Here is a 12,838-nt window from a genome sequence, read left to right on the forward strand (position 1 = left end):
CTTTCTAACACCATACACAAAAATAAACTCCAAATGGATTAAAGATCTAAATGTAAGACCAGAAACTATAAAACTCCTAGAGGAAAACACTGGCAAAACACTCTCTGACATAAATCATAGCAGGATCCTCTATGACCCACCTCCCAGAGCAATGGAAATGAAAGCAAAAATAAACAAATGGGACCTAGTTAAACTTAAAAGCTTTTGCACAACAAAGGAAACTATAAGCAAAGTGAAAAGACAGTCTTCAGAATGGGAGAAAATAATAGCAAACAAAGCACCTGACAAAGAATTAATCTCAAAAATATACAAGCAACTCCTGCAGTTCAATTCCAGAAAAATAGGCGATCCAATCAAATAATGGGCCAAAGAACTAAACAGACATTTCTCCAGAGAAGACATACAGATGGCTAACAAACACATGAAAAGATGCTCAACATCACTCATTATCAGAGAAATGCACATCAAAACCACAATGGGGTATCATCTCATGCCAGTCAGAATGGCTGCTATCCAAAAGTCTACAAACAATATATGCTGAAGAGGGTGCAGAGAAAAAAGGAACCCTCTTACTGTTGGTGGGAATGCAAACTAGCACAGCCACTATGGAGAACAGTGTGGAGAGTCCTTAAAAAACTGGAAATAGAACTGCCGTAAGACCCAGCAATCCCACTGCTGGGCATACACACTGAGGAAATCAGAATTGAAAGAGACACGTGTACCCAATGTTCATCGCAGCACTGTTTACAATGCCAGGACATGGAAGCAACCTAGATGTCCATCGGCAGACAAATGAATAAGAAAGCTGCGGTACATATATACAATGGAATATTACTCAGCATTAAAAAGAATGCATTTGAGTCAGTTCTAATGAGGTGGATGAAACTGGAGCCTATTATACAGAGTGAAGTAAGTCAAAAAGAAAAACACCAATACAGTATATTAACGCATATATATGGAATTTAGAAAGATGGTAATGATGACCCTATATGCAAGACAGCAAAAGAGACAGAGATGTAAAGAACAGACAATAAACTCTGTGGGAGAAGGTGAGGGTGGGATGATTTGAGAGAATAGCATTGAAACATGTATATTATCCTATGTGAAATAGATTGGCAGTCCAGGTTTGATGCATGAAACAGGGTGCTCAGGGCTGGTGCACTGGGATGACCCTGAGGGATGGGATGGGGAGGGAGAGTCAGGATGGGGAACACATGTACACCCATGGCTGATTCATGTGAATGTAATGCAAAAACTATGATAATATTGTAAAGTAATTAGCTTCCAATTAAAATGAATAAAAAGAAAAAGAAAAAAAACATATACACTACCATGTGTAAAATAAGAGAGCTAGTGGGAAGTTGCTGTATGACACAGGGAGTTCAGCTCAGCTCTGTGGCAAGCGAGGGGGGTGGGGTGGGGGGTTGGGTGGAAGGGAGACTCATGAGGGAGGAGAGATACATACACACACACACACACACACACACACACACATACACACACACGGCTGATTCACATTGATGTACTGTGGAACCCAACACAACACGTAAAGCAATTAACCTCCAATTAAAAAAAAATACTAACCATCCAACAGTTTGCCATGATACACTGCCATCCCAGCTACCCGACCAATAAACTTGAAGTAAGAGAGGTGATCTTCATTACACAGTCCAGAATTGGGATTTATCTGTAGGGTATAATTATCCCTGTAAAGACAACCACATTTAAATGCTCTCTTCTATATTTCATATAAAAAATTTAATATGACAATTAATTGTAAATTGTCTCCCTCTTTTTACAGTTGTTCAACTCTATTACAACCATATTAGACCACTGGATTTAATGGTTTTAAAAATAGTCATTTTGTTCAATAGGTGGAAACAATCCAAATGTTTTTGAAAGTTCAATGGATAAATAAATGTGGTATAGACACATAATGGGATATTCGCCTTCAAAAGGAAGGAAATTCTACCACATACTGCTACATGGATAAACTTTGAGAACACTATGCTAATGAAGTTAAGTCAGTTAAGTCAAATACTGTATGATTCTACTTATACAAGGTACTGAGAATAGTCCAGTTCATAGAAACAGAAAGTGGAATGGTTAATGCCAGGGAATGGGGGAGATCACTTTTAAAGGATACAGTTTCAGTGTGGGATGATGAAAAAGTTCTGGAGGTAGACGGTGGTGATGGTTGCACAACAATGAATGCACGTAACATGATAAGAATGGTAAATTTCATGTTATGTATATTTCACTATAACTTTTAAAAGTTATTTCTGAAACAACATTAGTTACCCTCTCCCCTTTTCTGGCACATTGTGACTTATATTTCCCTCCCATCACATTACTCTGTTATTTTCAAAACAGTGATTTTTTTTTTTTTTCTGTACAGTCATTGTAAAGGTACTTACGTAGCAGAATATTCGAACAACCCATAATAAGGGTTAAACATTTCCTTTGAAATAAGAAAGAACCATTCTCTGGCAACTCCTCCATAATCTAGTCCCTTTTCACCGTCAAACTCAATCCACAGTCTAGCCTTGAGGAAGTCTGCTCTCTTGACCCCCATAATCCTCCTGTAAGAGTCCTCAAGAACAGTTGCACGGCGAAGTTTCATTTCAAATTTGTTTGGAATGTCATTCTGAAAATCCAGAGAAGAGAGACTGTTTAAATCAGTTCAACACACATTTCTCTCATGAATGTTATGAAATTCACTGTATTCTATTCCTGCACCCAAGATCCCTTTTCAGGGATAACAGGCCTAGGTATATTGTCTTGTATTCCCTCAACAGTATTAAAGAACTCATGCATTTTCTCTAGTCACGTAATAACAAAGACTTCTCATTTTCACTGAAGAAGCAGCTATTGATGGTGACAGTAACACTCACATGAAAGCATTTCATGAGCAGTCATTTCCACCTTAAGATCCAAGAAAGATATTCTGTGACCGACAGTCAGTCAAGTCACTGCCTGCTATCAATACTTGTTTGCCTGTCAGCTTACAGTTCTCCCCTGCCCTCCATATTTCCTCTCTGGAGCCTGCCTACTTCACTCATTAACAGGTGCTAACTTTTACAGACTGTGCCAACACTGTTCCCAGAATTTTAACGGGTTAACTCATTTACTCCTCATAACAACACTATAAACAGCCTACTATTATTGTCTTCATTTTATGGATGAAGAAACTAAAGATACAAGTTAAGAAAGTCTTAGCTTCTGAGCCTCTGTTCTTAATGAATGAGCTACACTGCCTCATTTATCTTTTGTACATAATTTGCTTATATGACAAATGTAGATAACTATGCTTTTAGGCAGACCTTACTGTAAATTATACAGAAATATATCTGAATATTTTATTTTTGAGTACTCTGTGTGCAATGTTCCAGTGGAAACCATGAAAAGAAAACATGCCATCAACATTCTGTAGAATCAAGAAAAGGAAAGAAGATTAGCTCTAAATCAATTTCACTCACAAAATACTTAGGAAAAGTGGGAAAGCCCTTAGAAACATAATGATATAAGCAGGTTATATAAGCAATATAAGTATAACATAAGTTTTGTGGAGAATTAAACCCATGTGCCACAACTACTGAGGCTGAGGGCTGCAACTGAAGTATGGTATACTTCCTCCCTGTGTGAGAGGCAGAGGAAGTAAACCATAAACAATTTCCTCTGCTGCTTGTGCAATTTAAAAAACTGATAAGACTGGACAAAAGCAATTTTATGATTTTAGACAGTGGGCAAGCCACTAGTGCAGGTAAGTGACTCAACAAGCACTTACTCAAGGCCCACTCTGGGCCAGGTCCATGCTATAGGTAGGTACTGCAAAGGGGCCAGAGATGGGAGGAAAAGGGAATGAAAACATGGCATAAAATGTGGTCACTTCTTCACAGGGAGTTTACAATGTGGTGTGTGTGTGAGAAACAAATGTAAATGTTACTAATTCTGAGATTTAAAAGAGTAGAAACATTGCTAACAACAGAAACAGAAGCAAAGTTTTGTAGGCAAAAAAAACAAAACAAAACAAAAACGAGCTATTAATTACAAGTGAGACAACCAAGGAGGCTTCGAGAGAAAGTCCTGTCTGGGGTGGGAAGGGAGAGAAGGGCTGAGGAACAGCACGCAGGGAGAAGGGGCCCAGCCATCTGAGAGCTGGATGGTACAGAAGGGGGAGCAGAAGAAGAGAGGGACTCGAGTAGAAGGAGTGGCAGAAGCACTCTGAGGCCGCAGGGTAGACCAGTGTAGACAGTGTGAAGGCTGCCTAGGAAGAGCTGCTGAGCAGGAAGTCACAGGGTCAGACTGCTAGCTACATCCTCAGAGGCTGACACCATCAGATCTAAAAGGTATTTCAATGGAGCTTTCCCAGTGCCTCAGCAGGTCAAGACTCTGCCTGCAATGCAGGAGACACAGGACCCTGGGGTTCGATCCCTGGGTTGGGAAGATCCCCTGGAGGAGGAAATGGCAACCAACTCCAGTATTCTTGCCTGGAAAAATCCCATGGACAGAGGAGCCTGGAAGGCTACAGTCCATGGGTTCTCAAAGAGTTGGAAATGACTAAGCAACTAAGCACACATGAGGGGAGACAAAAGACACACCGGTCAGTGAAAGACCCCTGAAACAGCCTGAGTGACAGAAAATGAATGGGCCCTCTGGGTGAGCGACAGCAACAGAAGGGAGGCCACAGGAGCAATTTCCACATCTGAGCTGAGTGGTGGATCATGCATGGGTTCTGGAGTCAGGTGACCCTGTGTTCAAGTCCTGGCTTCAGCTTGCACATCTTTTCTAAGACTTAATTACCTCATCTATAAAATAGGGACGATAAAAGTATTTACCCTTAGGGAGCTGTTTCAGGAATAACTGGGACAACGCATTGCATGTGCTGACACAGTGCCTGGCACACAGTGATCTCAATAATGATTAGCCACCCTTAATCCAAACTAATGACATGTTAAGGATGAGGTGGAGGGAAAGGATAAAGGCACCTCAAGGCTTTGGAGCACTGCTTCACACATTTTTATCTCCTCCTTGATGTTCTGCTCTTTTGCTGTGATGTGATGTGTCCAGACAGGAGTCTTATTACTTAAATCCTGCTTGGGACATTTTGTTAAAACTGAGGATTCAGATTCTCGGCCTCTTCTTCGGGCTCTTCTGGAACAGCTTCATGTCTCTTATCTTTTCTTTCATAATTTCATCTTCTTATATACCTTTCTCGCATTCTGGGTAATTTCTTCTCTTAATCCCCAATCTGGTATGTCATGTGAGTTAGGAGGATGGACTCTGGCATTGCACCACTTGGTTTGTATCTGGCTTTGCTGCTAATAACCATGGAAGTGGATCACATTGCCTAGTTTTTCTGGGCCTCAGCTTCCCCAACTCTAAGATGTGATAATAATAGTCCTTCATTATAGTAGTAATGGATAATAATAGTCCCTTCATTACAGAGTTATTACAGAGATTACACAAGGATCATACATGTAACTTAAGGAAAATGCCTAGTATGTGGTCAGAACTCAATAAAAATTACTACTTTCATTATGGTTTTGTGTTCTGTGACCTGCTGCTTAGAGAATATCAACCATTAGACACTGTAACGTGTTTATAAGTGTTCAGACTGGCAAACAGAGAAGCTAACACTTCTATTCCACCAGTGTCTTGTCATTAAGAGTGAAGATATTTACCATATAAATAATTCAAAACAGACTTAGAATGCCAAAGAATGTTAAGAAGTAGAAAACAAATTTCCAGAGCAATTTTAAAACAAGGTTATTATTGAAGATGCGTTTAAAACACTGAAGATATTTTAAGACTTTATTAAGGCATATTTGCACTAAATAAGTACTGTAGTTCATTTTTGTCATGTTTTGGATGAGAAAAATTTGTGGCAGCAGAAACTATCTTGAATCTTTGGAAAACCAGGCTTCCAGCTTGGAAGGCAAAGAAGTGTAACCCAATGTAGCCACCTAGTGGCAATACTCCTAAACTGCAGGCAAGGGGAGAAGCCTGAGCAAATCAGAAAGGTGTTAAAAAACGGTCATCCCTCTCACAGATACAGAGAACAGGGCTTCCTTGGGGGCTCAGTGATAAAGATTCCACCTGCCAATGGAGGAGACATGGGTTTGATCTCTGGTTCTGGAATATCCCACATGCCACGGGCAGCTGATCCTGTGCGCAGCAACTACTGAACGTGTGCTCTAGAGCCCAGGAAACGCCACTGCTGAGACCATGTGCCCTAAGAGCCCCAGTGCCACCACAAGAGAGGCCACCAAAATGAGAAGCCCGAGCGCTGCCGTGAAGAGAAAGAAGCCCCTGCTCGCCACAACCAGAGCAAAGCCCCTGCAACGAAGACCCAGCGCAGCCAGAGAGAGAGAGAGAGAGAGAGAAACAACTAGTGGTTATGGGCAGGGGGAGGGGCAATACAGAGGTGGGGTAAAAAGGGGTTACTATGGAATTATATAAAACCGTGTGTATATTGTCACCCTGCTTATTTAACTTCTATGCAGAGTACATCATGAGAAACGCTGGGCTGGAAGAAGCACAAGCTGGAATCAAGATTGCCGGGAGAAATATCAATAGCCTCAGATATGCAGATGACACCATCCTTATGGCAGAAAGTGAAGAGGAACTAAAAAGCCTCTTGATGAAAGTGAAAGAGGAGAGTGTTAAAGTTGGCTTAAAGCTCAACATTCAGAAAATGAAGATCATGGCATCCGGTCCCATCACTTCATGGGAAATAGATGGGGAAACAGTGGAAACAGTGTCAGACTTTATTTTTGGGGGCTCCAGAATCACTGCAGATGGTGACTGCAGCCATGAAATTAAAAGACGCTTACTCCTTGGAAGAAAAGTTATGACCAACCTAGATAGCATATTCAAAGACAGAGACATTACTTTGCTGACTAAGGTCCGTCTAGTCAAGGCTATGGTTTTTCCAGTAGTCATGTATGGATGTGAGAGTTGGACTGTGAAGAAGGCTGAGCGCCGAAGAATTGATGCTTTTGAACTGTGGTGTTGGAGAAGACTCTTGAGAATCCCTTGGACTGCAAGGAGATCCAACCAGTCCATTCTGAAGGAGATCAGCCCTAGGATTTCTTTGGAAGGAATGATGCTAAAGCTGAAACTCCAGTACTTTGGCCACCTCATGAGAAGAGTTGACTCACTGGAAAACACTTTGATGCTGGGAGGGATTGGGGGCAGGAGGAGAAGGGGACGACAGAGGATGAGATGGCTGGATGGCATCACTGACTCGATGGGTGTGAATCTGAGTGAACTCCGGGAGTTGGTGATGGACAGGGAGGCCTGGCGTGCTGCGATACATGGAGTCGCAAAGAGTCGGACACGACTGAGTGACTGAAGTGAAGTGATGTGTATGAAACCTCTGAAAACTGTAAAGCATTATGGAACTTAAAGGCTCTTTAAATTTTAAAAAAGCAATTACTTAAAAAACTGTCATAACTAATAGAAATGAAATAGATGGGCAGATTTAGTTCCAAACACACTGAATTTGTGGTGATGGAAAAAGTGTTGTGAATATATCTGATAAGCAAAAGGAGATAAACAACAAGAGGACTGCTCCAATCACAGCTGTACATTCAAATTATGCAGAGATATATTATAATGAAGTTGTAAAGAATGAATAACACTGGAAAACAAGAGTCCAAGCAGAAGCAGAATCCAGAGAGTCCTCCTATACAAGCAAATCTAGGCCACAGTATAATCTCCTGAGTTACTCTTGCTCAGTTTCTACAAAACGCAAACCCCACAAACCCAGGAGGAACTCAGATTAGAGCTCTTCAAAAGCAAATTTTTAAACTATTTTCTCTATTGCAAGATATATTCAAAAATACAGACATAAAATAACTAGACTCTAATCATATATTACAGCTACTCAAAAAATAAGCATCCTTTCCCTAAAAGAAGCTATGCAAAATTGTTCATATATAATAAATTCTCTATTACTTTTTCAAATGTACTTCCCATGCTTTCAGCCCATATGACAAACATTCCTAAGAACTCATTATAAGTGTCACTAACCTGCTTCTTCAACTTTCTTCGGAAGAACTCATACTTTCTTTTGTAATCCCTGGAGTAGGGCACTGCCTTGAGTTAAACATTTTAGAAAAATAAAGAAGGTTTAAGTTGTTTTATTCTGGAACAATTTAAAAAACTCCCCTCTGGGTATTTTATGAACATAAGTTAAAGGCATTAAAAGAGAATATTTGGAAAGAAAAGTTTAATTCAAAGAAAAAGAAATATAAAACTTAAAAAATTTTAATTTCTCTGTTTAAGATAAAATTGTATCCAGCAATTCTTATGGCTGTAATTTTCATCATGCAGTATTCTTGAAATGCAATAGGCCAGAAACAGAAATGTCTTCCAAGTAAAGAAATATTAGAAATGAAAATTTCCATTTCTAAAGAGACTTTCAAAGTGATTTCTCCATTAAAGGAACAATTTGAAAAATGTACTTTTTCCTTGAACTCTGAGGAGTTGCCTTTTTTATCCATTACTTTAAAAGACTAAACATGGAGTCACAAGAGTAGTCTAAAAGAATTGTATCTTCAATTTTACTTATTTTTGTGAATTAGAAAACAATTATAACCTGAAAAAGAAGCTATATAAAAGAGGAAAATTATTTTCCTATCATTAATCTGATTCAAGAGTAGTATAAACATTCATACATAGTAATACTTGTACTTTAAATATGAATGTCTTATATACCAGTATTTACAATGATTTCAACCAAAAAGTTCAAGACATGACCCTGATTTGACAAGGCACTGTCGGCTTTCTCATCAGATACACTCTTGGTTCCTATCTGATTTGCTGAGGATTCCAGCATTCTTTTTTCAGATTATTTCAAGTACTAGTCTGAGCACAGCAGCCTCACTGAGTTAGCTTCACTGAGTTAACTTTCTTGCTCACTGGCATTCCAAGGTGGTTGTGTAGAGTAAAGGTAACTACTTTAAATGCCCTTTTCAAATAACTGAGACCGAGTGTATGGGTGGTGGGGAGAGGAGAGATTTGCAAATGTGCTTTCCTCTCAACACCTTTATTTAGAGCTATACCCTTCATCATCTGTCCTTGAAGACACAAGTAAGAGGACAACCCCATCAGAGGATGCTGATACAAAGGGACTTACTGGTCCAGTTATTGCTACATGCTGCAAACGAGGGTCTTCCCATTGTGTTTTTTTACTATCTGAAGAAAGAGAGAAAAAAAGAGGTTCTTTATTCTCATGCAAAAAATTCGATATTACAAAAGATAATGTAATGGGAAAAAAAAATCACACTGTACATACTGTGATTTATGTAAAAGATTCTTCCATCAGTGTGAGTTCTTTCTTCCCATCCTGGCTATAATGAAGAACATATTTCATTTATATTAGGAACAGGTTTTCAGTGTATGGGCAGAAAAATGGTTTTGGTTATATGGTTGATTTAATTTGTATATTCCATTCTTGGTAGAAGACATCAACACTTCAACAATAATATTAATTATAGTTGTGAAAGAACTATTTCATTCCGAAATACAAACGTTTGAGACAGTCAAGTTAGATGGGTAACAGTTCTATAAACTTACAGGTAAAGGCCCCAGGTCACTGGAAGAATCAAGTGATGTCTTTCCTCTCAGATGAGCTGGAATTTTCAGTCTTGGATCTTCCTTTTTTGGTAGAGTAAATAAAGAAAACAATATATACACACAAACTTTAAAATCATGAAAGTCAATCTGTTACTATGTTTTCTAATATCAATGGATTCACTTTCATTTGCTTACTCAATGAAATAATAGGTTCTCATCTAAAATCTCTCCTTCATTGGCTACAATATTCAGTTCTAAGGGACCCTGGCAATCCAGTGGTTAAGACTCCATGCTTCCACCGCAGGGGGCATGGGTTCGATTCCTGACTGGGAAACTAAAATTCTACATACCTTGTGGCAGGCCAAAAAAATTTTTTTCTTTTTTAATTAAAAAAAATTCAATTAGATCTTGAGAAGGATCCGTATTAACTTACTTGCTCTTTCACAAAAACCATTTAGAGTATTTTGCCCACTCTAAGGATTATGTCACTACACAGGGCTCCTCTCTAAACAAAAACTTGTGTAAGAGTGGACATAAAGCTGGAGCATGTGTTATTTCTGAGGCCTTGAACATGCTTTTTGGTACCCAGACAGATGCTGTTAATTTATTGTATATTAATTTATTAATTTTAAGAGATAAGAAGGTAAGCTCAAAAAGGTTATTAAAGCCAACTCAAATTATTGAAAGAAAGAACAAAATTTAATTTATTTGGATTTATTTAAATATTATCATTTCAATATTGTTTTATTAAGTAATGTATTATATAATTTTAATTTAGGCATATTGGTAACTTTTAAATAATTTAATCAAAATCTCTGCATTTACTGATAATTTTAAGTAGTTTTTCTATTAGTGGTGAACCAACTACTCAACAACTTTAAGCCTTATCTTAAAATAAAAATACTTATTCTACCTAGCTCATAAGGCTTTCTGAATATTATGAGGTATGGATTCAAAAGTACTTTGGAACTAGAGACCTCATATAAAGGGAAATGATTATGACCAAATATCTTCCTGGGCATTTATGGCTAGGGAGCTAAAAACTGCAAACACAAGACTTCCCTGGTAGTTAGGACTCCATACCTTTGCTGAAGAGTGGAATGAGTTCAATCTCTGCTTGGGGAGCTAAGATCCCACAAGCCATGTGGCATGGCCAAAAGACAAAACAAAAGCCCACTGCAAATAGGAAGTAAATGTATAGCCTTAACAATCCCCCCGATATTAAAAATAGGTATAAATATACTGAATATAAATAATACTCTTAAGAATTCAACATATTTTTAAATAAGGACTAGGATTGGATTGGGTAGCCAGCCATTCCCTTCTCCAGGAGATCTTCCGAACCCAGGGATCAAACCCGGGTCTCTACCGCACTCCAAGCAGGTTCTTTACCATCCAAACCACCAGGGAAGCCCGTATTAACGTATGCTTATAAAGATTATCAAGAACTACACGTAAGTGATTGTTACTGTTATTACAAATTTAAACTGGAAACCACTGAAGTTACCCAGGTGGTGGTTTTGGTGTTGTGGTCAATGAAGAAAGGCCTCCCGTTTGGTGCGTGCCGGACCTCCCAGCCTTTGGGGAGGAATCCTTGCTCCATTTCAGATGGCTGGGTCACCTGTTGTGCTGCGTCACTCGCGGGGGCCTGTGGCTGGGGGCCTGCAGAAGAACCCTGGCTTGACGGCAGCTGACTGGTCTCCACTGTGGCCTAGCACATTAATTCAATTATGTAGTAATGTTTACAGAGAACGTACAAACAGCTGTGGTTAAAAAGGTAACTGAATCTGCAAACAGCACACACACTTATAAACAGGCCTAAAGACTGGAGGCTCATTTCTCCAATAAAGTGCTTTGTCAAAGTTTGTTTTTAAAACAATTTAAAATTTCTCAGCTAATTCTTGAGCAGTAAGATGCGGTTAACAGTCTGTTAACCCTAGTTGCAGGGAAGCCGCACTGACAACTAGAGAAGGTTGTTTTTTGCTCACCCCAAAGACTCACATAGAGTGGGAATTTCCCACACAAAAAATGGGTTCAAATGGTGGTAGACAAGATAAATGGTAAATAGCCACTACAGAAATGGATAACTGAAATGTAATACATTCTTGTGATAAAATAAAAGGCAGCTAAAAAAAAACCCACTAGATCTATATATAAACCAACATGATAGGATTTTAAAACAATAGTGAGCAAAAAATATTTAGAATTACATAATATCTTTGTTAAATTTGACACATGGACATAAATAATATTTTGCATTGTTTAGCTCTCTACTAAGTACATAAAATAGGCAGGAAGAATTCCCAACAAGCTCACAGTGATATTTCCCTCTGGGTAGCAGGGTCAAGTGCTTGATTAAGATAAAATCTTTTCCTCTGTATTGTATTTTAAAAAACAAAAAATCTAGAACCAAATACGGTGAGCTGTTAATGGTGGTAAATTAAGTGTTTTAAGAAAATGGATACTTACTATATTATTCTCTGTACTTTTCAGTTTTAAAAAATTTCTCAAGAGAAACTGTGACATTTTGCTAAATGCTTACTTACAAAGAAATATTATTAATACAAAAGGCAAACTGTTGCCAAGGACGCAGTGTCATTATGACAAAGTTCTTTGATAGATGCTAATCACCAAGATTATTTTTAGCAAAATAATGATCTTAACCATTCAAATTACAAAATTACCCAGTAAACCAGATCATTTACTTTGTCCTCCTAGTCCCAAATGGACTTATTTTACCTAATAACCAGTAATGACTCACATATATTAGAGATCTGCAGGAAATGACAGACAGCACCAATATCAGAAAATAATTTGAAGTATCCAGCATCTACTACTAAGTGGTATATTATAACAGCACCCATAGAAGTATGATGGTTTAAATTACCTAAGTAAACACCATAATGAACAGACTGCAGGGTACCTGTACAGTGGGCTTTATCCAGGTAGTAGTTCTGCAATTGTGATCCACATAGTATGATCTTCCTCTTTCATCTTGTTTTTCTTCCCAACCTGGTGGTAATCCAGATGAAGTAGGCAAAAGCTACAGTGAAGAATAACAGAATTAAATATTAATAAGAAAGAATCCTTCTTATTTATTGTATTTTATCATTACTATTTTAAAAAATATTTATTTATTTGGCTGTGTTGGGCCTTAGCTGTATCACACGGGATCTTGATCGCTGCATGCAGGATCTTTTAGCTGCACCGTGTGGGCTCCCGTTGCCTAATCAAGGATTGAACCCAGTTCCCC

At 38.5% G+C, this 12,838-nt stretch overlaps 1 protein-coding gene across 4 annotated transcripts in view; it reads right to left on the minus strand.

The window, feature by feature from the left end:
• NEDD4 (neural precursor cell expressed, developmentally down-regulated 4, E3 ubiquitin protein ligase) overlaps positions 1-12,838 on the minus strand; it is a 144,155-nt gene that overhangs the window by 20,364 nt on the left and 110,953 nt on the right. For 3 of the 4 annotated variants that reach the window (XM_018054245.1, XM_018054244.1, XM_018054243.1), the window contains 8 exons: positions 12,509-12,628; positions 11,093-11,296; positions 9,586-9,666; positions 9,305-9,359; positions 9,146-9,204; positions 8,038-8,103; positions 2,418-2,647; positions 1,585-1,706 (listed from right to left, as the gene is read on the minus strand). In XM_018054245.1, coding sequence (XP_017909734.1) covers positions 1,585-1,706; positions 2,418-2,647; positions 8,038-8,103; positions 9,146-9,204; positions 9,305-9,359; positions 9,586-9,666; positions 11,093-11,296; positions 12,509-12,628 — 937 coding nt within the window. Of the gene's footprint in view, positions 1-1,584; positions 1,707-2,417; positions 2,648-8,037; positions 8,104-9,145; positions 9,205-9,304; positions 9,360-9,585; positions 9,667-11,092; positions 11,297-12,508; positions 12,629-12,838 lie in introns of those variants that run through there. The other variant, XR_001918678.1, reaches the window with a different exon arrangement.

The sequence above is a fragment of the Capra hircus genome, chromosome 10, assembly GCF_001704415.2.
Source record: "Capra hircus breed San Clemente chromosome 10, ASM170441v1, whole genome shotgun sequence".
NCBI classification, from domain to species: domain Eukaryota; kingdom Metazoa; phylum Chordata; class Mammalia; order Artiodactyla; family Bovidae; genus Capra; species Capra hircus.